The following is a 27700-nucleotide window of genomic DNA, read 5'->3' on the forward strand; positions in this document are numbered from 1 at the left end:
TATTTTCATTGTTGTTTTTTTTCTATTTTTCTATGTACATGTCTGATATCTAAAACAATTTTTTCTCCTGCAAGAAGTATTCGTATCTTTTAGAACACCTCGACTTCGTTTTTGTCACAGTTTCGTAAAGATATCGTACGTTTCTCTCACAGCATCCACTGCTTCGGCGCCAGAGAGGTTTGTGACTCTGCTAATTGTGCAGACGGGCTCTTATACATAAGCCCCAACTCATAGCTGAATCGCTTTTCGAAGAGTGGCGCCACCAAGAAACTGAAAGTCGCATACCTATAAGAGCTGTATAAGCCGTGCCACAAACTTAGTATAACCTGTCTTATAAGAGCTGTATAAGCGCTATTTTCCTGGCTGAATAGATTTTAGAAGAGGATGAGATTCAAACTTATATGAGAGTTTTTTAAACCCGCTTATAAGAGCTTCTGTTAGAAGAGTTTTATAAGTTGGCCTTTAAGAGTGCTACTTCACAGATAAGATTTAAGAGTGGGCTTCAAACTTTTTCGAAGTGTTTGTTGCTGTCTCGAGTGTTAGGCTTTTGGTTATGAAAGTAAAAGTAAAAGTATATCTAGGACTACGGGTGTGAGGCGAAAACTTCATTGAACAGCGGCAAACAAAAAATATCCTAGAAGTTTTCGACTTAAGTGAAAGTGCCAGCAATGAGATGAATTAGAAAAAGTTTATGCCAGCAGAAATATTTGAGTAATAGGAAATGAATTGACCCGGATTTGGGATTACTGAGGATGAGTATCAAAAGTTATGAGACACCAGAAAAACATATTCAAATAACTTATAATCCTGTTAAGATGTAAGCCGAAACGAGTGTAAAAGTCTGAGAATAGGTTCACAGGGCTTTAACCAGTCAGTTGCTCGAAAATTTAATTAAACTCTCTTTCAACTTGACTGCCACTCGGACAAAACGTTAACAGGTCATCAACATCAAGTTAAATATTGAAAATCAAACAATTTTCTGCACTTCGCAAATTCCCATTTCGATGGGAAATACTATAAATAAAAATGGCCATGCACTCTTACGGTCGAATATCTCCACCATATGATATTTCGATTGGTGGACTTTACTTTTTAAATTAATTAAATACCTCGCACATCTCGAACAACACAAATCGCAATGCACTCGAGTTTTGCTTTTGCAGCTGATGAATTGCAATAAAATGCACTTCAACCGAATAACAAAAATCGGTTCAGGGAAATTGGACTTTCTGCACTTCCACAACAACGAAGGAAAAACAGCAAACAAGTTGGAGGGGAATCAACAAATATGTTTGTTTGTCTGTGCATCTGAATAATACAAATAGTGTGGGGGCGGGGTGCCACAGAAATAAATCGAGGGTGGCTCATGTTACTGGCGATCAGGGATATTAAAATATATTTTTTTATAAAGAGTTTTACAGCTGAGTTCTCTTTATCTACCAACCAATTCAACAAAATTGATGGTATATCAATTGTATCACTAAACTCGCTGCATATGCTAAGTATCTGTGATGTTACCATATAAAACCATGAAATCGTTATCAATGAAGGTGGGATTATCATAACGATTCGGGGCAGCACTCTCCTGATTTTTGATGTGTGAAATGAGCTGCTCCGGCAGACATTCGGGGGGACAGACAGGAGGGATGTAGCATATAGATATAGCCTGAATAATGTGGTGGCTCAACTAGTGCACAGCCCGGCTTTATTAATGGCTCATAATGACTTAAGTGAAATTACTGAAGCGTAACTGGCCGCGCTCCTCGCTATCTGGCCATCTCCCTCTGCCACTCTAGCGCCGTCCCTTTCCGCCTAGCTGGCCCATTTGAGCTGCAACCATAAACGGCGAGAATTCCCACGCGGCATTTAATATTCTGTTGCCCGAGTAAATTCTACCCCAACCCCTCACAAAACCCACCCCATTTTGACCCGGCTAACATGTTGCTTCTTCCTCTTGACGGTCGTCGTCGTTGTTGCTGTTGTAGTTGCTACCACTGCTGCTGTGCAAGTTGTTAAGGTCAGTTCATATATATTACGCTTTGGCTGGCTAAAGGTGCCATAAGTCTGCCACCGTGTGTATGGTGTACAAGTAGTTCTCCCCATTCCCCCCTCTTCAGTCTGCAGCCTCCTTTCACTTTTCCCGCACTCCACGGGCAACTGTTGCCTACTTTGCCGCTTTTCCTTTCCATTCCTTTCCTTTGCGTTTTGTTCGGTTCCTTTCTGCCTGCTAATTAAGCGAAATTTTGCGTAATAAGCTTGTCTGTAATTTGCGCCATCTTCTGCCTTTTCTTTTCTGCCATTTTGTGTGCGAGCGTGTGCGTTGCTTTTGGCCATTCTACGGTTTCTGTTAACTGTCATCAAGGTGTTCATTGACTTTGTTATTATACCTCAATGGGTTTCGGGGAGTAGCTCCGTGCAGAACGAACTCCGAAGATAGACGGCAGGCAATTTCTCCTCTAAATGCGAATGCCGAGCAAAAGTTACTCAGGCTCGAATGGGTACAAGTCCAATGATTCACCGGGCTTCCAATTATGTTCGTACGGAAAATTAATTAGACTTGATTAACATAACAAAGAGAACCATATAGGAATTCCTGAAACTGGAAACTCATTAGGGCTTTCCAACTCGGAGAGACTCTAATTAATTATTAACTGATCAATTTGGCTAATTCTTGGATCACAAGCTACAAAGGTCTCTCATATGAAGTACAAATTATTTTACACTTCATTTACTAACATTGTTTCGGAAGTTATCTGCTAGTAAGGCTAAAAAAAGTACTTTTAATACAGGACAGTAAGCAATCCAAGTTAAATTTAATATTGGGTTAATTAAAGGCCCCTGTAATCCCGCGAAACTGACTGAAATTACCTTTTTGGCGCTACAGGAATACATTTTCCAGCTCCATTCACACGCTAGGAGCCAGGAGCACCGCAGTGAACCCAAATCCGAGAGATACTCACATGCACTTCAATTCCGAGCCAACAGCTCCCCGCTAATGTGGGGCTCAGAACCTGCGCCAATGTTTGCCACTGATAAGTACGCATTATTTACGCTACGCCTAACCCGGCACACGCATAATTTCATCAAAAATTCACACCGCCAGACAGACAGCAGAGCTGAAAAGTGTAATGAAAAAATGTGGAGCGGCGGGCGAACAAAAAATTGTAGATAATCATATTGTGAAAATTTTAACACCTGCTGCTTGTTGTGGTTTTGTTGCCCTTCCAATTTTATCTGCTGCGACTGGATATCAAGCAAAATAATAAAGGCATTATTTACACAGCCACGGTGGCAACAAAAGCCAAAATGTCATTACACACATGCACACACGCACACACACGGTCTGATTTGTTGGTGTTGTTCCAACGCATGTAAACAAAACCATTGAATTAAACCGAAAATTAGCATCGATTTAAGTCAAGACCCGGCGTATTATCCCCACGGCTTACCTATGTGCCCCAGACCCCCCAAACTCGCCGCGACTTGGCCCGCTTATCAGTTGCGCCAACTGGAGCAAGGAGCACAAGCTCCCAGCACCCAGTACCCAGCAGAGTCCCCTTCCAAACACCTCGCCCAGTTGGCTTTAAACAAATTTTGAGCATAATTTAAACATGTGTTGGCCCCCGCGAACTACCCGCCACACGGCCTGCCACGAATGCGTACACGCCGCGTACGCCTAATCCCTTTTAATCCGCGTTTCGGCAACGTGTGTGCCTACATAACCCCAACAGGAAAACAACAACAAGCACCCCGCCCCGCCCCTTTCCCTTCTTCGCCTCCTTCCCCCGCAGGACCGGCAGGACCAGCAAAAACAGCGAAATGCAAATGCAAATCCCGCCGGAGTCGCTGATAAGGCGTCCGTGTATCTCTAACCAGACTGTCCTCATTTCTCCGCTTTTTTTTGGCGGATTTTCAAGTGGTTTTTCAGCCCGCCGAGATCCTTGATAGATGCAAGTGTGAACTCAGTAACTAAAGCCTAAATGGGAACCTCTTACCTGAAAACCGCACTGGCTGCCAAGGATATGGATACTTTTCCCGAGTAAATATTTGAGAGCACCACGAGGTTGAAGCTGAGGAAACCTTGTAAGCGGGAGTTATCTTGTAAACATATTTGTGGAAAACCCTTACATAAAAACATATTCTTAAGTAACTTCGAACGACATGAGAAGCCTTGGTAATTCTGTTCCCTTGATAAAAGAAAAAATAACTGCAAGCAAATAATTTAATAGACTCGAAGTTTATTTAAATTTCGTATTGACTAAACAATGCTGTCAGCCAGAAAAGCCAGGTATTTATTCAAAGCTGCTGCTCGATCTCGCATCCTCAGCTTGCCTTTTTCATCTCTTATCTTCTGTATAGAATCAATGGGAAGGAAAAGTAATATTCATGCGCTCCCCCCTTCAGCAATCAGCTCTTACTTTGCTTTGACGCAACGACATTCTGGATGAGGAGGAGCCTGGCTTGCATTCGTTTTATTCTGTTGCATTTACTTGGAAAATTTAATTCATGCAATATTAATTTCCATCATAAAAAAGACTTTTGTGGCAGAGAGTGAAAGATATGGATAGATTCTGTTGCTGAATGTCATAAATGTTGCACGTATAGCACACAAGAAGACGGAGAATAGAAGTAAAATAAAATGTAAGCTCGAAAGTAGTAAACCGTAAAGCTCTGGCCGGGAACAAAGGACAGGGCCGAGAGCAGTAACACAATTTATGCATGGCTAACCCCCTCCCCGGAATCCCCCGAATCCCCGGAATCCCCAAATCCCCGCCATATCGCCGAGCCCCCCGGTATTTTGTTGCATTCAGCGCCATCTTAGGAGGCTCTCGCCTGCCTATTGTAAATGCAGCTTAGAATTTGTTGCAAATAAAGTGAAATGGCAACGGCTGCTCCGAAATTCCACATCCACATCCACATCCTTGTCCTCCCATTTCCACCCTCCTCCCCTCGAAACTCCGGGAAAAGGCAAGAAGCGAAGGGAAGGAAAAAATTGGCAATTTAACATTTGACGTTTTCTACGAGACTTGTTCAAACAATATACTTGGGAATTTGTTTTAATGCTCTGGCGGGGATCGAGGAGGGGTCAGTCGGCGAGGTGCGAAGGGTTGCCTTCCAGCTTTTCTCCGACTTTTCTTAGCCTCTTCGGCGGAGCCCGAGGACGTTGGCAACTTGCAATAATGGCTTTAAATTTTTATTAGATGACGACGCTTATGCGCCTTAGTTGCCTACAGTTGGGCTCCCCTCAGGATCTCCTCCTCGGACTCCTGGACTCCTGAACTCCTGAACTCCTGCAACTCCTTGCAGCTCCTGAAATGTTGAAATGTTGTTGAGAGTTTCGGGCAGAGTGTGTGTGTCTGTGTGTAAGGACGTGTGTGCAGTGCATGGCAGTTGTTCACGTCGCACTGGCCACGTGTTCAGACACACTTATGTGTATATTAGTAGCTGGCTGGCGAAAAAATGTGCACTTTCAACCTGTTCATGTTTGAATATATACACTAATTACCAAAAAATAAGGTAAATAAAAGTGGCGAACCAAGGAGGGTTTCAGGTCGATGAGGAAATACGCTTGTTGTCAGAAAGTAACAAGGGGCTTGAGCTGAAACACTTATATTTTTTAATTGAAATATAGATAAAATGAATGCTATTTTGTCATGGAAATATTTTCTATGAAAGCAAGAAAGAAATCTACGATTAAATCAACTCAATATTGATTTTGGTAAAATTAAAATTTCTTTGTAATTGACAGATATTTTAAAGCATACTTTTTAGGGCGCATATACCTCAAAATCGACATCCTTAAGAGGCAACCAAAACGAATTAAATTAAATTGTTTGCGATAGAGAAGAGCATGTTTAGCTAGTTGCCCCGAGCGTGTGCCAGACTTTATTTAATGCGACTGTTGCCTGTCGCCTAATTCGCATAATTACGCGCTTATTATTTTAGCCAACTGTCGCTGCGAATGTATCTGTATCTGTGTCCGTAGTTGAGACTGTGAGTGTATCTGCATCTGGGCCCGCCTGTTGCTGAACCACTCCCGCCGTGCGAGCGCGTAATTTTATTTAGCTCTGCTCGCAGAGATGTAATTGTGTTATTTGCTTGATTTTATTATTTGCTGTGAGGCCGCAGTCGGCACAGCCGCACCTAGCGGCCATAATTAACCAAATAAATAAAACAGTCGAAAGCCGGCGACTGGGGGCGGGCTTTGGCCGCATTTATCTGTGCTCGTGCTGTAAAACTAATATGCTAGCATCGGCACTTGCACGCAATATTGTCGCATTTTTTTAGCTGACTTATTTGCCATTTGGCCCGCGGTGTTTGTTTTGGGGTTTTAATGTCCTGGGGCCAGAGCAAATTAAATGGCTGTCAAATGTTGTTTTATTTCAGCTGGGTGGCTTTGTGTTTGCGGGACTACTTATTGGCATGTTTGCGAGTTCGGTTTTTGCAAATTCAGTTTGCTTGTTTTGGCACTGGCATTATGAAGTTGTGAGCGCAACTAATTGAAAACTTTTTTTGCCGTTCTTGCTGTCGTAGTTTTGCTGGCTTAGCTAGATTGTCAGGAATTGATTATATTCTATTTTTCTTTTTGTTTAAGCAAGTGAACAAGATATTTTAAAACTAAATTATACAGTAAACATATTCACATAATAATATTTCATATTATTTATTAGTTAGTTATGTGGAGGGAGACTGCTTCTAAATAATCGCCAATCACAAAGCAGGAGGCTTATGGAAATTTAATCAATCGCTTGCCAAACATTCCCAAAGCCTCACTTATTGACGGCTTTGGGCACCGGGAAAATCTCTCCGGTGCGCACACGGAATGCACAGCCAAACCGGCGGATGCCGTTACACCAGAAATCGAATTGTCCCCGACCGAGTTTTCCTTACGGCCTCGCTCACCGCCAATAACCGCAGCAAATTACATTTATTTAAGTTCCGTCACATCAAACGTTTACGCCTCCCACCGCCTCGGGGGGCGGCATATGGGCCATAATTCAGGGAGACAGCCTTGAGCAACAATTGCCCATCTAATTCACTCAGCTGCTCAGATGCTCACCTGTTACCTGTTACCTGTTGTCTTGAGTTGGCCCATTTCGCCTGGGCCCCTTACGATTGGCATCATCGGCTCACTCGTCTGCCGGCGGCGCAGTTAATGTTGTCTGATTTCATTAGCGCTGCGCATCTCTCCCCACTCTCCACTCCCCACTGCCCCTCCCCTTTCCGAACCTGCCTCACAAAAGGCGTATTGACACTTTGCGTCTTCGGCCTTAACCCTCCGAGGTGCTGGCGGGTAGCAAGCGGCCCCTGGGGAACACTTTGGCCAGAGGAAACAGATTTCCTATCGATCCATAAATAAAAACGGTTTCACAAAATGTACAAGGTACAAGCTGTTAATGCAAATTCATAAATACAAATAAAAGAAAGAACAAATGGCAGATTCATTCTCAAACAATACTTAATGAATTGAATAATAAGATTTCATTAATGAAAAAAAAAGAAGAAAATAACTTAAGTGTAATCATGAACACGTCTTGTTGTATTATATTATGTTTACTTTTGATATTGGAGTTCTGTTCGGTTAACTCGTATAACTGGTTTTCCAGATCACCTTTATAACAACCGCAATTAAATAATAGTCATGCAGTTATGACAAGCAACCCAAAGTGCCCCATTGAGGGGTTAATGAAAACACGTGTAATTTATCTCTCCTCTTTCGGTTTCGTTTTCGCCCATCTGGTTCGCACGCCAATTAACCGCCCAAGAGCCAGCTGGCCCCCCACCACCCACCGCCACCCCCTTGGCCGTTTTACATGAACTTGAACGAGGTTATTATTGGTTTTGCTCCTCCTGTTGATATTGTCGTCGATGGCTGTCAATATTATTGGCCCCGATACTTTAATCGCATTTGTATGTTGCTCTTTATGGTCATGTATTTATTTATTTCGGAGTTTTCCCACCCAGTCCGCCTGTATTCCGTCGACTGCCGCTTGTTGTGGCTAATTTGCTTTTATTATTCGCATCAAATTTTATGCTCACGTTCATGGATTTTTCTAATAAAACGGCGAGAGCAGAAATTGAGTCTTTGCTCGGCAGTGCGAATTAGCCGAAAGTGTTTTCCTATCATTCTGCGTTGTGCATTTTAATGTCCAGTTTAGGAGAGCCAGCTGCCAGGATTTCCCAGACTCCTCGGGCCTACGGCCATGTTTAGGAATTGGTATCATTCATGGAGCGTGTCCATGTTTTGCCATGGCCAATTAAATAAAAGGATCAAAAGTGTCAGCTTACGGCCAACTAATAGGGTGAAATTCCTTACAACAGAAAAAATTCTGTAAGGTTTTCTTCCTAAGCGTTTCATGAGAATTCTCCTGTTGTTCTACTCACTCAAATTTTTAAGCTAAACAAACTTGAGCTCCCCCTCTGCACCTTAATTAAAACTGGGGACAAATTTCAATTATATGTGTGACCTATCAGTGACAACAAATAAACAAGGAGACACCGACACCGAGTCGGCCTGCCACACGAGTCCTTCCTGCATTTGCATATGTGTCATAAAAACGGGCAGCGCATAACTTCCCCCCGAGAACTGGGATCCTTGTATCCTCGTTCTCTTCGCACGCGTGGTCGTATTTTGCCCATTTTGCCCACTGGCAACGACCCCGCAGCTGGGGCGTTTGTTTTTTATGCCACACCTCGATGCAAATCATTGCCACATCTGACGCACATGTGGCACGTAACAGACAAACAGCCAAACAGCCAAACATCCGAGCAGACACACAGCCCAGATCGGAGCGACAAGCTCTCGTTGTCGTGGTCGCTGCTTCTGCCGCTGGATTTGTCTGTTTTGTGATTGTTGTTGTCGGCGGCTCAGCGGGGCGGGAAAGGCCGAGAGCCCGGCTCCACTGGCGCTCCACCGACGGTGCCCCCTCCCCCTTTCCCTGTCCCCCCATCCCACCATCATCCATTTCTCCATACTTTGCTGTGACATTCTGTAGGCGCTATGGCGTGCGAAATTGTAAATTTTTCGTCAGACGCGACTCCCTCCTCCGAATCCTATGTCCATTGCAACACTGAAAAAATAATAAAATACTTTAGAAGGACCTTTATAATTTTTATTTTGAAGTTACATACCTCTTAATGTCCAATTCTTGAACAAAATGCATTTACAATTTATTCCATTCAATAATATTTGATTTTTGAGACCCTTTTCATTTTGGATTCCTTTTATTTTTTTCGGTGTACGTACATAGGGTTTTTTTGTTGTCGTCGTTGTTTGGTGTGTATATGCATTATTAAGAATACACTCAGCTGTCAGCAAGTGAGTGTCTGGTGTCCCAATCTCTGTTTGCAGTTGTGCTCCTCCAGACTGCGAATTCTTCGCCGCAACCTCAACTGAAGTCAACTCGGCTTCTTTGCCCCGAGTCGACCCATTTGAATTTTTAACTTTATTTGCCTGGCTTTTTTCGCGAGTGCCCTGTGCTGTTCAGTGAAGGAGATAGCGGTCCTTGATCCGAGGGCTGTACAGTCAAGGTCGCAAGAAAGGTCTCGCAAGTGGCTCTCGGCGTTGTCGGGGCTTTAAAGTAATGTATCTAAAATCTGGACGCCCCTTAAAGAAGCAATGTTAATGACCAGCCGGAACTATTGAACCCACAACTGGCAGATTTCCGATTTTACCACTTTTCCCACGCCGAACGTGCGCAAAGTTTGGCTTTGTGTTTTCCTGCTTTTCCAGCTTGAATGTTGGGTTCTGCACACTCCGCTTGACCTGCGCCAAGCGTTTTCCTCACAAAGGACTTTTTGCCCCTAACAAAAAAAAATAAAAAGAAGGAGAAGGAAAAAGCAGGCACAAACATCATTTCATATTTCCAGGCGGAGAACCAGCTGAGTTGCCGCTTTGCTATTTGCTTTTCATTTATTAGAAAAAACGCGAGTGCAACTTTCGCATCACTTTTGGCCATTGCACGTGTGTTAACAAATATTTGCGGTACGTGGCCGCACACCTTTTGCCCAATGAACCTTGCTTTTTGTGGAAAATAATTTGATGCTGTTTTCTTGTATTTTCATACTATAGTTTTAATAATCCAAGGGCTTTCCAGTGGCATTTGGCCAAATTTGATCGATGCACATGCAAGGATTTTCTATTTCAGCACTGCGGGGTGCATAGAATTTTCGCAACGATTTTTGACTGGCGCTTTTCGTCTGATAATTTCCCGATTTTCATTGCCGGCCGTGGCAATTTGATTTTAGTTTTCACCATGCCGACATATCGACGGTTTTTGGCCACGTTTGAAGGGGAAATTTAATTTCGAGGTGAAGCCGTAAAATGTTTGGTTTGGGGTCGGTGGGTCGGGATCGTGTTTGGCTGGGCAGCTCGGAGTTTTGTGGGGTTTGGGGTCGTGGGCCGTGGGCCTGGGGTCACTGCTTAACGTGGCCGATACTTAAAGCTGAAGCCCGTTCTGCGGTTATTGCAAACCGTTTGGCTTTGCAGCAGCATTTTGCTGTCATTTATCGTTGCCTGCTGTGCTGGTCGGCCGGCAAGTGGGAAAATGCGGCGGGGAAAATCCTGTGGAAAGCCGGGAGGGGCACAGTGTGTGTGTGAACTGTCATTTATTGTTGTCTGCTTTCGGGGCAAATATTTGTGCTCGCCTGCTTTTCGACTGTCGTTTATTGGTGATTACTTTTTGCCGGTTGATTTTGCTGTTTACCTCGCCGAACTTGCTCTGATGCTCTGCTGCTCTGATGCTGGCCAAATGCATTTTCTATTATCTCCGCAGTGCGGCGGTCGTACGGAAACCCACGCCTGCTGGTCCGCCATTTAAATGGTCGCGCTTCATTTATAATGTTTGAGGTTTTCGCTCTATATCGACTGACCTCCGTGGCGCGGTTTCTACTTCAAAAGCATTCTGTCATCGTCGTCATATAGCAAATGTTGGGCTTAAAACATTAACAAGCTCTCGCTGCTCAAGTGATTTAAGCTTCCATTTAGTTTTGAGTGTTTTGAAGCTAAGCTGCCTGCATTAAATTTCTTGTCCTAAGAACCTAACGACAGTATGTAAATGAGGCTATTGCCGGATGCACTTAAACGTTTTAAATTTCAGTCTGCACTTTCTTAAATTTCTGCCCCTCCTGCTGGGATCGGCTAAGCCCATCAATTTATTATATAGACCACGTTTAAGCTGGCCAATTTAATAGTTGACCAGAGGCGCTTCGCCTGTTTTTGTTTTTTGTTTCCAGCCAGGCAGTGGCAGTGGCTTTTGGGCGATACTGTTGCATGAATTTCTAGACCGGCTATTTATTATTGATATCGTTACCCTTTAAGCGCTCACTTTATGGTATTTTGCAGTGTTATCTGTGTAGTCCAAGCACCCGGATGGAGGAGCCTGGCAAATTCAATTGCATATGGCTGAGGAGCTCGCCGCTCGAGCGCACAAAAGCCGACGGAGGATTGGATTGGAAAACAGGTGGAAAGGGGTATGAAATCGGGGATTGGGGGTTTCAGGTTTCGGGGGAGCTGTAACTTTTCGACCGGCTGCAAGCCCACCGAACGAACTGACATGCAAAGCGGCAGAAAAATAGTCTGGCAAAGTTGCCAGTCAGAGGAATCGCAGATAGACAGCAGGTAGTCAGCTAGTCAGTCAGCTATTCAGACGCAAAAGCCAGCCAGCCAGCCAGCCAGCCAGCAGGAGGAGCTGCTGTTTTTATTTTTGCAGCCGCCCTATCTTTAAGATTTTTAACCACCCGCACACTCGCACTTACGGAGCAAACTTGTCGAAAATATATACGAAATTGTTTAACAAGTTGAAGGCTGACTGGCAAACTTTTTCACCTGCTCAGCTCAGCTCTTTCGGGTGGGAAATAATACGCCCTAAGAGGGGCACAAAAGTTTGCAATGATCCATAAGTTTTCCGTTGCGCTTTCAGCTGAGGAACATTCTCCGGGAACTTCAGTTTCGGCTTTTAATTAAATAATTTCTGCCAGAAACGCCGGACAGCTGGCTGCATTTATCGTGTATAGTGCTCGATCCCCCCTCCCCTTCACCTCTCAGATGTGCAATTATTTCGGCTTGCAAAATATTTAACTGCATTTCCTATTGATTTTTGTGCTTTGCAATCAAGTTGCCTGCGAGGCAAGCAGGAAATTGCCGATCTCCTGCAATTGTAGTGCCCCACCTAGCGATAGTTCTATGAAAGACACACTCCATGGAAGGCAAACCAGGAAGTTGTCTCCCCGACTCCCTCCCCCCGCACAAACACATGCCTTTCCTTCGACAGAAAAGGTCCTGGAGAAAGGGGAGCGGGCGGTGAAAGTTGGTCGGTCCATCGTTTATAGCATTTTCATTTGACTTCTCGCTTGTGTTTGCCGAGGGTCAATAAATGAGCGTAATATTTGGACTTTGATTCCTGCGGCTAAACTGACGACGGTGCGACAGTTGCAACTAGCAGGTGCCAGGTTGTCAGTTGGGAACTCAACAATGGTCCTTCCAATGTAAAGCTGCTAAAGTTTGTGCCTCACACTGAAAAAGTTATCCTAATCCATTTTGGGACCAATTAATGTTTGCTTTTGAATATATTCATTGTGCCTTTAGAATTTTAATAGGTAATTTTCATAAAAAGAGGTTTACTTCTATATAATAGGTTTAAAATATAATACACCTAATGTATTTTCTGACACCTTATTTATTTTTTGAATTACTGAACAAGTTTTCTGAAAAAATGAAATCAAATGAAAAACTAATTTATTGTGAAAACTTAATATTTAAACCAGGAGACTCCATCATATCAATTGAATAGCTTTTACTTTGCAAAGGGTTTGCAGGCTGTTAAAGCCAAGATTCTTTGATAATACCCATAAGCACAAGCCCAAAAAGCCAGCAGGTTAGTCGGAATCAATCTTTCTGCTGTAGTTTTATGTGAAAAATGGCATTTTCTTGATGCTTAGCTTAAGTGACATGCCAAGTGTCGGACGGAGGTGCTTGGAAAATGCCTGGAAAGCCACTTGTCCGAACTTACTTAACACATGGCGACACAGCTCAACACAGACACACACGCACACACACACGCACTAATACTGTGACACATCCAAGGTGTGTGGCTGCGGAAAGTATGCAGCACTTTTGTACGAAAACGTGGTCGCCAAGATGGTGAAAATAGTGGGGAAAGCTGAGGGAAACTATGGGCGCTGTGGAGCGGGGTGGTTAATTCGCAGAACACAACAATGCAACAGCAACAAGAACTGTGTGGCAATTGTAGCGGCAGCTTCTCTATTGTATTATGACAGCAGCTGCACCTGCAAGTATGCAGTGATTGTGATTCTTTGCTTTTTTTGCTAGTTCACTCGCCTGCGAAACCCCTCGAAAAACTGTAAACAAAGAGCAGGACAATAGTCGACGGTCTGGTGGGTGGTTGGCTGGTTGGTTGGATGGGCGGCTGGCCGGATACATAGGTGGGTGGGTGCCGGGTGGAAATGCCCTGCCATGCCATGTGTTCATTGTCCAAGAGCAGTTCATGCTTGGCTACGCATCTGTGTGTACGAGTGCAAGTGAGTGGGGTTGCAGGACAGGTCGGGGCAGTTGGCATATCAACTGGTCGGACATGGTGTAAACACGTTTAATGTTGTTGCCGTTGCTGCAGTTGCTCCTCCTGGCAGTGCCCGCTGCTCCTGGCCCTCGGAGCCCCAGAGCCTCGGAGCCACGGAGCTCCTCCTCTGGCGCCGTCGCCTTTGCCACGTTTAATTTAATCTACTGGCCAAAGCTGCAGCCGCTACCTTGACATGGTCTGCACTTCAATCTGCATGCACGTGGTACAGTGGTGCCTGCCACACTGAAACCACCACTTTCCCACAAACGGAATTTCAATTGTGGTCACTTTGAGCAAGGGCAGATCGATTTCTGCTGTCCGAGTATTTTTAGTGGATGAGCTTCCCTTTCAAAAAAAACCCTGAGTTTGAGTTACAAATACAATTTAAATTCAAGTGTAAAACTGTTATGAGAATTTAAAGTAATTTTTAGTGTGTTTAGAGTGTTTTCAATACCTCCTCGTCAGTTTTATAGGGTATCGCCTGTAGTTTGTGTGCTGGCTGCTCGAGTGCACCGCAGGTCCATTTAACTTAGCTTTGGCAGTGGCAGTAGTTCTGGCCCAGCTAGCTAGTTGCCTCCTTGCCGACGGACTCGACTCGACTCGGTGCATCACTCAAACGCCGGGGAACCCCCGAGAGCCCCCAAACGAGGCGACAGGAATGCGTGTGTGCCAGTGGCAAGTGCAAGTATGAGTGTGGGCGACGTAATTTGCATGGTCAGCTTGCAGTTTTGGGACACACAGAGTGCCAAGTTGTGCCTCGTCCCCGGCTTAATTGCATGCAGGAATAGCAACTACAGGAGGAACTACAGGAGCGGCCTCATCAGCATCGGCAACTTCATCCAATTGCCGCCGGACCCCCCGTCCGTACAATTTCCTGGTGTAAGCGATGCGCCTCTTTAAAGTTTCCCTTTTTAAGTCCCAAGAATAACAGAAAAAGCGGGAATGTGGGCCATGGCTGAATAATATCAAGAATCTGCCAACGATACTCTTCTCCGCTCTGTCAGGTGATTATGCTACACGTGGACCGACACATGGACCGTGCTCGTTACCCGGAACATTACAAAAAATTATAATATACCAATGTCAGGACACGCAAAAAATTGAAGGTTCCCTTTTTTCCACCCACTAGACAGCCATCAGAGTTGGAGTCCAAATCAGACAATGTTCTGTCCATATGGCTCCACATCGGTCGAAAAAAAGCGCAAAGTATACAAATGGCACAGCCCCTGGCTGCATAAACGATGGCATTTTTCCGATTCTCAAACTTTTTTAGCTGGCATCCGAATCATTTGCAAGCGATTTAATTTCAATTGCATGGGCGTTAATCAAAGGCAACAAAAGCCAAGCACCAAAAATAAAACTAAGAAAGAGTCACGCAGAAGTCTAACAGAAACAAAACAAATAATATTCATAAGAGCAAAAAGCGTGAGGACATTGTAAATAAAATGGCTTACTGATTTATATATTTTTAAGGCGTGGTCGCAGCCAGCCTCGTATTGCCGGTTAAGCTGGTTTCTTTAATGTAAATTACTTTTAAGTTTTTCAAGCTTAAGCCTTTTCCTTTAAGAAAAAGTACCCTAACCCTTACGAAAGCTTTTTTAAAATTTTAAAGGAAAGAAAAATGAAAAGCAAAAATAAAAGTCTCTGAAGAGATTAATATTTCTGTAGTTAAAATAAAGTTATCGTAATGCAAGTTTAAATACTATTTGAATATTCATTAACACTTACACATTTTGAATTGCGCGCTCACGTCGCATGCAGAGTGCAGTGAAGCCATGGTGTTTTTGCAAGTACTTTTACCCTAACGCGGATTTCTTGCCACCTCTTCACTTTCGTTGTCTGGCCACACCGCCCAAAGCAAAACAAACGCCAGATATTTTTTAATTTTTTCGCTTGGCGCGAATTTATTGTAAAAACCATGAATGGAACGCGAAAAAATAAGTCGATAAGGACGATTCGCTTAGCCGACGTTCTGTATGACGAGCAGAAACGCCTTATAACACTCTGCCGTAGCTGCGAACGCCATTTTATGACGTTCCAATCGTTTCAGAACCACTTAATCGACTGCTCGGGACTCAAACATATAGTAACGCCGGCCGATCCACTAACATACGATGACGCCAAGCGGGAAACGAGGCTGGTGAATGGTAGACAGGAGGTAAGGAACCAAAGCAAACACAGACTGCATTGGAGACTCCTCTTAAGCAAATCTTCCTAGAAAACTCACCGGATATTCTGATAATAACCACATAATATTGCAGCTCCATATCTACGACCTTGAGGCAGTAAAGTGTTCCAGCGCTAATAATTCTATCATTGACTGGGAGGCGGAACTGGAGGACCCCCGCTGGTACACCGACGCCAAGCCCCCGGCACAAGCCCTTCCCAAAACCAAATCCAAGGAGAATGTGGTGACGGAGTACCTAGTTCAGTTGACCGAGGAGCCGCCCGAAACAGAAGTGGTGCCCGTTAAACGCCAGCGTACCCTCTCATCCGCCCGCCGCCCCATTCTCACCGCCCAGCAGCAACGAAGGTCACGTACCAGCCAACCTTCGCCACAGCCGCCCGCAGTAAAAACGAAAAAGGACACCATCCTGGTGCCCACTGTGCTCGAGGACCTAATGCGACTGCAGGAGTCCCCCAAAAAGGAGCAGAACACTCGCGCAGCTCCAGCGGCTCAGCATGCATCTCGTTCACCAACTGCTAGAAAATCTCAAATACCTCCTTCGAGGTCACCTAAGCTGCCTCCTGTAGCGGACTCTGAAAAACCTCCTCGCAGGACATCTCAAAGATCCACTCCACCCATAACATCTCAAAAGCCTACAGCTCCGGCGACAACCAAAGTAAGTCCTGCGATAGAAAAACCACCCATGGATGGAACTCAAAAGATCCTGAACAAACTTAGAGCCTGCGGCGTGGAGGTAAAGCGGGGAAATACCCGGTTAAATGGCACTCCTCCAAACGATCAAAATCCAACCAAAAATCAAGAAACCCTCGACATCATGCGTAAGCTGCAATCAAAGGGTATCAGATGCACCAAAGTAAAAAAACAGTAGAAGTATTAGATGTAATTGTTTAGCTTAAGGATTAGTTTGACAATGAACAGTGCCTCTGAAGGCATAGTACATATTAGTAAGTTATGTTTCTTCAATGCTGAAGGTTTAAAAAATGTAATAAACAGAAGGTTTTACAAGGCACTCCGCTAAAGTCTTAGGCTACAATTTAGCAATTATGGCAGTTTTTAAATGGAATTTATTTAAAAAAAAAATGAAATATTCTATTATCAGATCCGTGACATTTAAATATAAATGCGCCTTTTCGATAATTTCCCCACCACTAGCAGTGTGACCGTTCGCTTTGGCTGCCCACTAAATCTGATTTACCGCCAAATATATTTTTATTTAATGCTGATTTGTTTAGTACTGGGTGGGGTTGGAAATAATTTTTATTTTTAACCAAAACTATAGTTATGAAAAAAATGCAGTAAGGAAAAAACGAAAGACACGTTAGTGACAAACGTTTCTTTATTCAATTTTGGGTGCTTATCTAGCTATTTCCTACCCAGTAAGTCAGCACTGGGGGAGAAGAAGAAGAAGCTTGTTGATTTTCGGTGCCGCACGCGTTTCAGTCGAGAGCAATTGGGAATATTTGTGTGCTCGGTTAAATATATTTTGTAGTTCTTAAAACACAAGTGAAACTAAATCCTAAATTCGTGTGTGCCCACCCACCTGCAGAGGCAGTACCTATTCAAAGGTAGGTCAGCTGATTGCCATTGGATACAATGACGGGCTTACATAATTTGAGGACAGTACATTTGTTTTCCCAATAAATTCGGCTTTCAATGCAGCAAAAATGACATCATTGCGAGATTTATAGAACCTGTGACATATTAGTTCTGTGTTCTTAATTATCTTTGCACTATTTCGGCTGCAGTTGCATCATTCAAAGTCCCCTTTAAATGTCAGTCCCTAAATTTAAAGTATTCCCACATAACTTTAGAAAAAGAGCTAGACCCCGCGTACCCACTTTAATAAAACACCATTCAGACATTGAAATTTAATGCAACTTTATTATTATTCCAGTTTCACTATTATTTATCCTGTTGCAAATACTTTTCTTTCGTTCCCTTACTTAGGGGCACCGACCATATCTCTGGACCACTCCACTTTGCTTTGAGAGTTCTTCACTTAATTATCTAATTGAATTCGTTACATTTCGACACTTGTTTTTATTCCAAATTACATTTTCGTGGTATTTTTAGGCTAAACTATTTAGTGCATGTGCCCATTTGATTTAAATTAGTGAGTCTGCTTGTTTTATTAGTTTAGGGTTTAAACATTAACTTAAAGCTGCTTATTGTTTGCATATCAATCAATCCTTTTCTTTTCGCTCTCTCGAATCACAAAACATTTACATAGTTAAAGTATTAACAGTGAGAAACAAGTACGGAGACATTAGATTAGAATGTAATCAACATTTATACGAAAATAGATGGTTTTGTTTTTTTTATATCATGTAGGTGTAGACTTATTGAGAGTGGTGCACATTTAAATGCGGCGTTTAACGTTTTACAATTAATTTTCATTATTCATTTAATATAAACAAATCTGATATGGGGCTGGCTGCGAAAGTTTCCTCCGCCCCCCAAGCCGCTCACTATTCCAGGGAGCGCCTGCGTAACTGCTTGCGCACTCCTCCGAAGGCAGCACTGCTGCGATCGAGGAGCTCGTTAGAAAGCCTAGCCAGCAGGGGCAACTCCCGCATGGAGACGTTCACCGAGGGCAAGGGGGCCAACTGCTGCTGCAGCTTCTTGATGGGCGTGGGCGGTGCAAGGTGATTCGGCTGATGGTGGGGTGTGACTGGCAAGCTGGCGGCGGCGGCACAGGTAGTAATCTTTACCTCCACCTCATCACTGTGGCGTTTCAGGGCCTCGGCGCCCAGCGAATCGGGTCGCTGCTCGGTGGACTTCAAGCGGTTCGTTTCCTGCCTCTTTGCTGTTTCCTTGAGCATCATCAAGTGATCCAGTTTGTCCACCGTGGCCTTTAGCTCATGCTCCCATACATCATTCTGCTGCTGACCATCGCCACCCTCAATGGGACGCACTGCCAGGATCTTGACCTTCTGGCGTAGAGCCTCCAAATCCCGTTCATCCACCACGCCTCTGAGTTCTCCAGCTCCCGTTTCATCGTAGTCGCAGGCATCCTCCTCGTCTTCAGTTTCGACAGATGCTTGAGGTGTCTTAGCACCCAAGGACATCTGACTGCCTGCTATGGAGGGATAGTCGCACTTCTCCAGCTCCAGCTGGAAGTCCGGCAACGATGGCAAGGCACTGGAAGTCGGCGAGTTTAGCTCCGCTCCCACACCCGGCTCGCGGGGTCCTGGCGGAGTGGGAAAGTCTCCCCTCTGTCTGTGTATATCCTCGCTGATCCTCTCCAGATTGCGCAACGCCGTGGAGTAAGTGCTCTTGGCACCCGCGACCTGCTGCTGCAGCTCTTGGATGCGATTCTTTTGCGTCTGCAGCTGATCCTGGCAAACCTGCTTCTCCTCGAAGTACGGACGCGACTTGTTAATGCTTCGCCGGAAGCGATCCTCCAGCTGCTGTAACTTTTGCTCGGCCGTGTTGAAGAGCTTGGTGCGCCTCTGATGTTCTGCGTGACAGTCGGCTTTCTGGGTCTCAGCATCCATTACCTTTTGGGTGGCATGGTTGAGCATCTCCTGCCAAGCATTGTCGAACTGCCACTCGTGTGAGTTGGACATGAAACGCTGCTCGGCTAGCGCCACCGTTTCCTTAGCCGCGGCATGGATTTCTAAACAAGAAGGTCGAGTTATGACTATTCCAAAGGACGTACTTTGTTAATACGAACCATTAGCTCTTTGGAACTTAACTGCCGCCTTCTGACATTCGATTTGAGCCTCACGTGCCTTGTCCAAAGCCTCATAATAAGGTCGAGCTTTTTCAATGCAGTTGCCCAACTTCTTGGAGGACAACTTCAGGCGGCGCGTAGACTCATTTAGCAGAATGCGAAATGTCGAATTGGCCTCCTGTTAAAACGAAAACATAATACATTTAAGTTTGGTTTTTTAAGAAATGAAAAGTAGTTGTGTTACCTCTAGTTCAATTTCTAATTTGTTAATCTCGTCGGTTGCACTATTGAGATTCTCCAGTTCAATCTGTAAATAAAAGATAATTTCTGATTAGTTTCTTTGCATTAAATAGTTTCCCATTCTGTATTTCAGTATTTGCTTAACGTCTGCCCACCGAAACCAGCAAGATGCCTCAGTCGGCTCGCGACGGGGCTGCGCCCAAGGACTCCAAGTACGACCTGACCAAGATCTCAGCCCGCGTGGATCGCGTCAATGTCAGCGGTTTGCTCCGCACCCACAACGACTATGTGATGAGGGCGGCGGATGGACTCTTTAAGGCCAACAACTTCCAGGATCTAATGTTGGAGGCTATGTCTACTAAATCCTATCTGCATGAACTGGGAATCTTCAAGGATGTGAGCGTGCACATCGACATCAGTCGTGGAGCTGATGCCACGCCCCAGGGATACGAGGTGACCTTTAAGGGCAACGAAATGTCGCGCATGATGGGATCTGCCGGCACTGAGATTGGCCAGAACGAAGGCTCCCTGCGAACAGAGCTGACGATCCCTAATATTTTCGGCCGAGGAGAGAGCATTTCGCTGCAGGGCAGTTACAGCAGCACCAGGGCCAATGATCTTCAACTGAAGTTCTGGAAACCCTTCTTCCACACTCGCTTTAGGGAAAATCGACCTGAGTAAGAAAGAGCTTCCCTTTTTGATTTAATCATTAATTAATCAGTATGTTAATTTTTTCCACAGATTATCCTTTAGCATTTTTAGACAAACAGATAGATTTGACATCAGCTCCTTTCAAACTACTAACCTGGGCTACAATGTGGACTTCTCGGCACACACAATGTTGGGAGTAGATGTACGTCAAAGACACTCTTGTATTAATCTTCTTACTATGACGATACCCCTTCGTTTCAGTTGACGCACTCGCTGCAGTACGAGAATTCCATAAGAGACTTGGGATTGCTTAACAAATCTGTGCCCTTTGCCATTCGCGACCACTGTGGACCCAAATTGGCCTCTTTGGTGCGCTACTCCGTGGTTTATGATAATCGCGATGGCAACGTGTTCCCCACCCGCGGTGTTTTCCTGAAATCAGTTAACGAATACTGCGGATTGGGCGGTAACATCGCCTACACCAGCAGCACTGCCCACGGCGAGTTGAATGTGCCACTGTTTGCCGGATTGGTGGCACAGTTTTGCGGTCGTGTTGGCGTCGTTAAAGAGACCAAAAACACCACTCAGCTGCCTATTAATTCGCTGTTCTACTGCGGCGGACCACTGACCCTGAGAGGATTCAAGTTTGGAGGAGCTGGACCCGTAATTGATGGGACACCCATTGGGGCACAGACTTTCTGGTGCACGGGTGCCCATCTGTGGGCACCGCTTCCCTTCGCCGGAGTCTTCAAAAACCTGGCTAGTCACTTTAGAATGCATTTCTTCTACAACATTGGCAACAGCAACAATTTCAGCACAGGTTGGCACTTATTACATTCATAAAAAACTTGGTTTTAATTGTTATTCCCTCCACAGAAAATATGCGCAGTGCATTCGGCGTTGGTTTGGCGGTTAAACTAGCAGAAAGGGCCCGGATCGAACTCAACTATTGTGTGCCAGTGCGACGCCAGGCTACGGATAAGATCTTGAATGGTTTCCAGTTTGGCATCGGCTATGAGTTCGTCTAGATGTTGGATCCCCCGTATCCAGTGCATAGATATAGTCCCAGCAAAAGCCATGAGAGTCACAACAGCCCAACAAACTAAATCTAATCAACAACAAATGGCTGCCCTGTCCTTAGTTTCCAGCGTTTAGAGATTCTGTTTCGTATTCTTTGTCAATGCATTTTATTTTCCTATAAAAATGTATTCGTAGTCCAGCGATCATTTAAGTAGTTCCTAAGGCGTGTACATACGTAAAACGATGGTTAAATAAAAATTCAAAAAGGTTAAACGAAAAGAAATTTGTACATGCGATAATGGGAAATGAGATGTGGTCTTTAATAAAAAATGACCAAAATTCATTACTTCTAAGTCCCTAACTTTTCTAATTTTGATTCGATTTTGCCGAGGCATATTTCTAAAAGTTTATAATTTGATTCCCTAAACAATTGCATTATTGTGATGGGCATGAACGAACTCCTTTATTTTTGTCAAACAATTTTTCAAAATAAATCCTCATAGCCGTTTTAAATGTCAGGTTTCCCGGTTGCGGATTTACCATTTACATGGCGACAGCCGGCGGGCTTGTGTTCATGGATCGGTGAACTGCATGCGGTTACAGCTTTTTGTTTGGGCTTTTTGGTTGTGTTTTTTCGGAATTTCAGTTTGGGACCCACGGCAGATTGTTGTCGAAAAACTGGTTTTAATTATAATTTTTTTTCGTGTTTTCTGCCCCTTTTTTTACGGCAGCTTTTATTAAGGCTGTCCCAGTTTGATTTTTATCGTGTCCGTTGAACATTTCTCCACATCCCGGACATACATAAACTAGAGATGAAGGCGGGGGCTTTGGTAAGGGCACGCTCGAGTCGCCTCTGTAATCGAGATTGATTTAAGAGCCAAGACCAAGCAAAGTGCGAGCGAACCTCTAAAACTCGCAAACTGGTTTCTCGTGTAAACAAACGAAACCAGTTTGGGCATCCGGCGGCTCAGATGAGCATTTTAACACTTGAACTTTCCAGGAATTCTGCGGCCCCAGGAACTTGTTTCGTGCATTTCGCTGCATTCGCTGCCTAAGGAAACTATTGGCTAATGAAAAGTTCACTTGTTTGCCCTTCACTTTTTAACAGTTTCAAATGCAATTGAGTAGAGAAAAAACCCCAAGCAAAGGTAAGCCTACAGCTACTGTGATTAAGGGCCCTAGACGGCATAACCACCTCTAGCTCCTCCATACGCCCTTCTTCGCCAATGACGCACAATCATACGAGTAAATATCATAAAAACATTTTATTACAATGCGAGTCCATCGTAAATACTGAAAAAAGGCTAACATATTTACCCGTCAAGGCAGCTGTGTGTGGCTTTGCAAAAAAATATTTGATTATCATCAAATAAACAAAAAATATTGTGCATAAATTAAATGACGAAACGGCGACGCAAATTGAATAAATATTTGCACAACTTCACGAGAAAACAACCGAAATGCAATTGGGGTAACGCGATTGTGTAAATATGCGGAATATTTTACTCAAAATGTTCTAAGATAATTTGAACAGAACGATGCTTTGTTCGCTCGAAGATATGAAAAACAACAAACATAACTTTCCCAATGGAACTCCCCTTCAATTATTGATTTAATTCGCTAAATTTAATGCTTTCAACAGGGTCAAAGACGAGTGGAACGAGGCCTGGCCTAAACCTTACCAAATCACGCGATGTGCGGACGGACTGCGTCACGTTCATTTTGCATTTGTCAGAACCGCGTTGCCAAAGGGCGACTGAAGCTCAACTTGAGTCACAGACTATGAATAAAGCCAATCAAATGCGAAAGGTTAAAACCAGGAGCGTCCCTAGACTAGAGAAACACCAAGGAGAAGATGACGTGAGCGCGGCTCGTTAGGATCCAAAACAATTTGTCAGACACGAGGGCGCCACCCCCACACATTTTATATGGATGGATAATCGGAGAAGACGACTGTTTGCCTAGTAACACGTCAGTCTGGGGCGTTATTTTCGTAATTTATTTAAAGATAAACAAGACACAATAGAAAATATCTATATTTAAACGTGTTTTCTAGTAACTGGATATCCATAAACTTAAACTAAAGAATTTACCAAATTATTTGATCTTAATTGATGACACCCGTTTTCCATCCTGTAACATCATCACCCTACCTCATTATTGGACATCATGTGATTAGTTTATTAGCTTGTCCCGACCACTCTGGATGTTCTACTCCCTACTTAGTGAAACCCTACTTTGTTCCCGCCACTCCCTTCAGTTCCGCTGAATGTTTTCCAGTTCCGCAATGACGCCAGCTGCCCTTTGCGACGGTGGCGTGATGCCGACGAGGTTGACCTGACCTACATCCGCTGGTGACAGGCTTTCCCCCGTCCTCCCTAAACCACCCGCTTTCCTGGGACTTCGGACTTTGGCAAAAAGGAACTGTAATGGAAACCTACATAAAATTTACATCGATTTGCCTTGCGCAACAAAAAGGACGCCGCAGGAAATCGTAGGACATTCAACTCAGGCGGAAATCTACGTCATGGGACTAAAATAATGCGACAATTGTATGGAAAATACCTCCGACTTGCAGAAATAAGAGAAACAAAAGTGGCACTGCTGAGAAATTCTCGGCGGTAGGTAAAAATTATTGTTATATAAAGGAAAATCCAGCAGCAATGCGTGAGTGAATGTCAGGTCAGGCGACTCGAAAATTAAGTCAACGTAGCTTGACGATTGCAATTGACCGCATAAGGTTTTTTATATTTTTTATTAGAGTTATGTCAACTTGGTACAAATGAACGACAGCGAGCCGAAAAAATCAGACAACCACTGCGTTGAAAATTCGTGTGGCTGACCCACTTTGAACAAATTATTTTCAATTGCTATGCTAAGTTAAATTCTTAACTTTCTCTTTATGACCGGCAATCTAGATCAAGGGTCAACTTAGCTCAATTTGGGTTCGCACAAACTTTATCAAGCTCTTTTGATGTGTTAAAAATTGCAGTTTTAAGTTCATGACTGATAAGATTGCTCCTAATAAATACTATCTCTACTGATTTGATAAAGCAGGAAATGACTGCCTACTTCAACTACATAGGCACCATTCATTGAATGTCATTAACAATTCCGACGAGCGAACAAAGCAAAGGCAAAACTTAATTCATTAAGTCTGAAATTGTATGGAAAATTGAGTGCGGTAACCGCTCGCGAAAGTCGCTACTCTGTTTTGCATCATTGACTATAATGATATTTTGATGATGGTGGTTGAGGAACCTCTGGGGGATTGCACCCGTCAAAAGGTTACAAAACGTTCCGTTAACTAAAAAAACAAACCTTCTCAAAAAGGCCGTTTATTTGTGACAGTGTAATTCACGTTCCGCCACGGACTTGACATAATTGCGGGTAGCGTGGCCGAGCGGTCTAAGGCGCTGGTTTAAGGCACCAGTCTCCTCGGAGGCGTGGGTTCGAATCCCACCGCTGCCACTAAGTAACTTTCTTTTTATTCGCTAAAAAAATTATTAAGAGTCCATGATTTTGATACTTTATATTTAAAATATCAAACAACTTCGCATAATATAATTATAAAGATTTATAATATTATTATGGGGGCACCCGATATGCATTTATTATAAACGTTGACTCACTAACAATTTCTGATTCATAGGCGCCTTCGTCGAGTTCTCTATTTCCCGACACCTGTACTCTCACCTTGCTTACGTAATGGAGCCTCGGGTATCCAAAAGTCATTAGTCATTTTTAATTTTTATCAATTTGACTTGCGCCTAAAGTTCCCCTGCTAATCTGATTACCATTATCAAATGGAGGGCAAGGTAAACATTATTTTTAAATTGCTGCAAAGCTTTTTCCTATAATTTCTGTGAATATAAAACAAATTCCCTTTTGTTTCTTAATTAAAGCAATTATCGTATAATCGATAAGTAACGCTAAATTATGCATTCGTATGGTTTTAGAAAGTTTCGGGCCCGAAGCACGCTTATAACTTATTCTTTAGCCAACTAACGCGTGTGAGTTGTATTTAGAAATAAAAAGAAAAGAATTTTAGAGGAAACAAAAAACATCTGTCGAGACACACGATTTTATTCAAATAGACTTTGCGCCATCGCCTTAAAATCAATTGTTTGTCGTCATCAACACAAAAAATCTTTTTAGATAACAAAGTTTGCACGCGCGAAAAAAAGCAAATAATACTCTCATTGAAAAATTATTGACGATTGAAGTATCTTGCGTCCGACAACAAAGTCGGCTTGTCTAAAGAGGAAGTCGAGCATAAAAAACATTGAAAAAGAAGGCAAAAATAGCCAGAGCGAAATATTTTGCGTTTTCGGTAATAGAATTCCTAAACCGGTTTCGGTACAGTTTAGCGTAGCAAACTTTGTTTATAGACACGCTAATGATTGTTTATAGAAAACGATCGTTCTGTCTGTAGGTCCAGGAGTACCTCCAGTAAATTTTCCCATGCATATACCTTAGGACACTATCGACGTCTTCAATCTAGTCACATGCCGTCTTGTGAGACTTGAAATCAAAATGTTGTTAATGACTTTGCGCCGCGTGTGACGTCTCCCACTGGGTTTTGCATTTAAAAATAGATAAGATTGGAGGTCTAGAGCGGGATGTTCTTATGAATGCCAGGGGGATTCACAAGGGAAAATCATTGATCCGCCTAGCTCTTAGTGTTTTTCACGGAAATAATACAATTGTTATTTTCTGATGCATAAACAAATTTAATACATACGTATTAGATTCGCATCGCGTAAATTACAAATTTCTTTTGTTTTTCCAAAGGGTGCTGTTTTTTTTTACCAACAGACTCCTGCTTTTTTTCCCATTTAAGGCCATTAAACGAATGTGCGATTATTTTACGTAGTTGAATGAGCAGCATATAAATCTTAATATATGCAAACTACGAACCGCTCCTCAAGACACTTTGTACTGTCTGACTTACACAATAAAAAATAATACGAATCAAAATAAAAACAAAAGGCTTTTGTTTTTGTTGCTGCTTCGGCTTGCGTGTGCGCTTTGGTATTTCCATTTATTAAATTTGTATGCATACCTCTCCCGAAAAAGCGAAGAGAGGAGCGACGAAGAAGAGGCGAAAGATAAAGAGCAATAACCAAGCTGCACTTGAATCTTATTTAGGTACCGAGTTCAAATTCGCAGCGGAAAAATCCAAATTACTTGGAAGTGCGTGGGATTACTTGACACTCTTCAGGGCACCATTTGTATTGTGCATTTCACAATGCATATTGAACTGTTTCGTCGGAAAAAGGAAATTTCAATTTGCCTAAACGCTGTGTTGATTTTCTGTGTTGGTTTTTCGTATTTAAAAACCAACAAAGCGTAAAAAAGGTTCACGCAATAAATGAGTAACGAAATGCAATGCAAAAACGCCTGTTTCCTATTTTAAAAATACTGTTTTGTTTTTAAGTAAACACTCGCTCATAACTACCGTGGCATGAGTGACTAGTCGTTTAAAATGTAAAACAATAACATTCCTTTGCCAACTTTAATTTAAAAACCATTACATTTAGAATACCATTACCTTTTTTAAAAGAATTTTAAATTTGTAACAGCCGCCACCCTTGGATTTCGAGGGAGCACTGTACCAACCAAAGTTGCAATGCAAAAGAGACCAACAGAAAAAACAAAAACAAAGCAGTCTGACGTTTGTTATTGTCGTTAAAATACCGTTCAATTCAGTGCCAGGTACGAACGAAGGAGAAACTGAGGGGGGAAAACTAGGAAGGACAAAGGCACATTGCCAAGTAAAATCACCTGAATTTGCGGATCCAGTTCGCCGTCTTCTGCACTCGACATTTTCACTGGTTTTCACTGAATTCGTTCCGAATGCAAATGCGTCGTAAACCGCGTTAATTTTCACTTTCCTGTCGCCCGCTTTTCAATTGAAAAACGCTTTTGCATTTCGCTATTCGATCTCGTTGATAGACACACACACACACATTCTCCGCCTATCAATTTGGCAGTCCGTGTGAGCGTTTTGTTTTACTTTTCTGTATTTTTCCAATATTATATAAATTGCTGCTGGCTGTTTGGACTGGTGATTTGTTGTGCGAGAACAGCAATATTAAATGAACTATTTAGCGTTTTACGTTTCACAATTCAGTTAAAAGAGAAAAAGAAAGAGCGAGGGACGCGCGGCTCTACGATAAGTGAGTACAAGACAAACACACAAAGCAGGGCAGGCGGCTGTTTCACCTTCTCCTCTGCTCAGGGCAGATATTCAATTAACTCGCCTATAAACATAAACTATCCTAAAAATTAAATACGGAGACGCGTCCGAACGACGTAGTGAAAAATTTTAGAGTGCCCGAAAAT

The 27700-nt window shown here is 43.3% G+C and overlaps 3 protein-coding genes and 1 non-coding gene across 4 annotated transcripts; 3 read left to right on the top strand and 1 right to left on the bottom strand.

Annotated features, from left to right (window-relative positions):
• The first annotated feature begins 15425 nt into the window (after positions 1-15425).
• Positions 15426-16774, top strand: LOC108093636 (muscle M-line assembly protein unc-89). Its single transcript, XM_017193794.2, has 2 exons — positions 15426-15735; positions 15839-16774. The coding sequence occupies exons 1-2, from the start codon at positions 15496-15498 to the stop codon at positions 16631-16633; spliced, it is 1035 nt and encodes a 344-aa protein (XP_017049283.2). The 5' UTR covers positions 15426-15495; the 3' UTR covers positions 16634-16774.
• A 392-nt stretch (positions 16775-17166) lies between these two features.
• On the top strand, positions 17167-21646 carry LOC108093941 (SAM50-like protein CG7639). Its single transcript, XM_017194326.2, has 5 exons — positions 17167-17330; positions 19815-20358; positions 20423-20534; positions 20594-21152; positions 21209-21646. The coding sequence occupies exons 2-5, from the start codon at positions 19850-19852 to the stop codon at positions 21358-21360; spliced, it is 1332 nt and encodes a 443-aa protein (XP_017049815.1). The 5' UTR covers positions 17167-17330; positions 19815-19849; the 3' UTR covers positions 21361-21646.
• Positions 17627-27700, bottom strand: LOC108093940 (SH3 domain-binding protein 5 homolog). Its single transcript, XM_017194325.2, has 4 exons — positions 27140-27700; positions 19686-19748; positions 19442-19619; positions 17627-19384 (listed from the first exon to the last, which is right to left on the bottom strand). The coding sequence occupies exons 1-4, from the start codon at positions 27179-27181 to the stop codon at positions 18234-18236; spliced, it is 1434 nt and encodes a 477-aa protein (XP_017049814.1). The 5' UTR covers positions 27182-27700; the 3' UTR covers positions 17627-18233.
• Trnal-aag lies at positions 24742-24823 on the top strand. The gene has a single exon. It is a non-coding gene; the product is annotated as a tRNA-Leu (tRNA).

The sequence above is a fragment of the Drosophila ficusphila genome, unplaced genomic scaffold (genome assembly GCF_018152265.1).
Source record: "Drosophila ficusphila isolate 14025-0441.05 unplaced genomic scaffold, ASM1815226v1 contig_414, whole genome shotgun sequence".
In the NCBI taxonomy this organism is placed as follows: Eukaryota; Metazoa; Arthropoda; class Insecta; order Diptera; family Drosophilidae; genus Drosophila; species Drosophila ficusphila.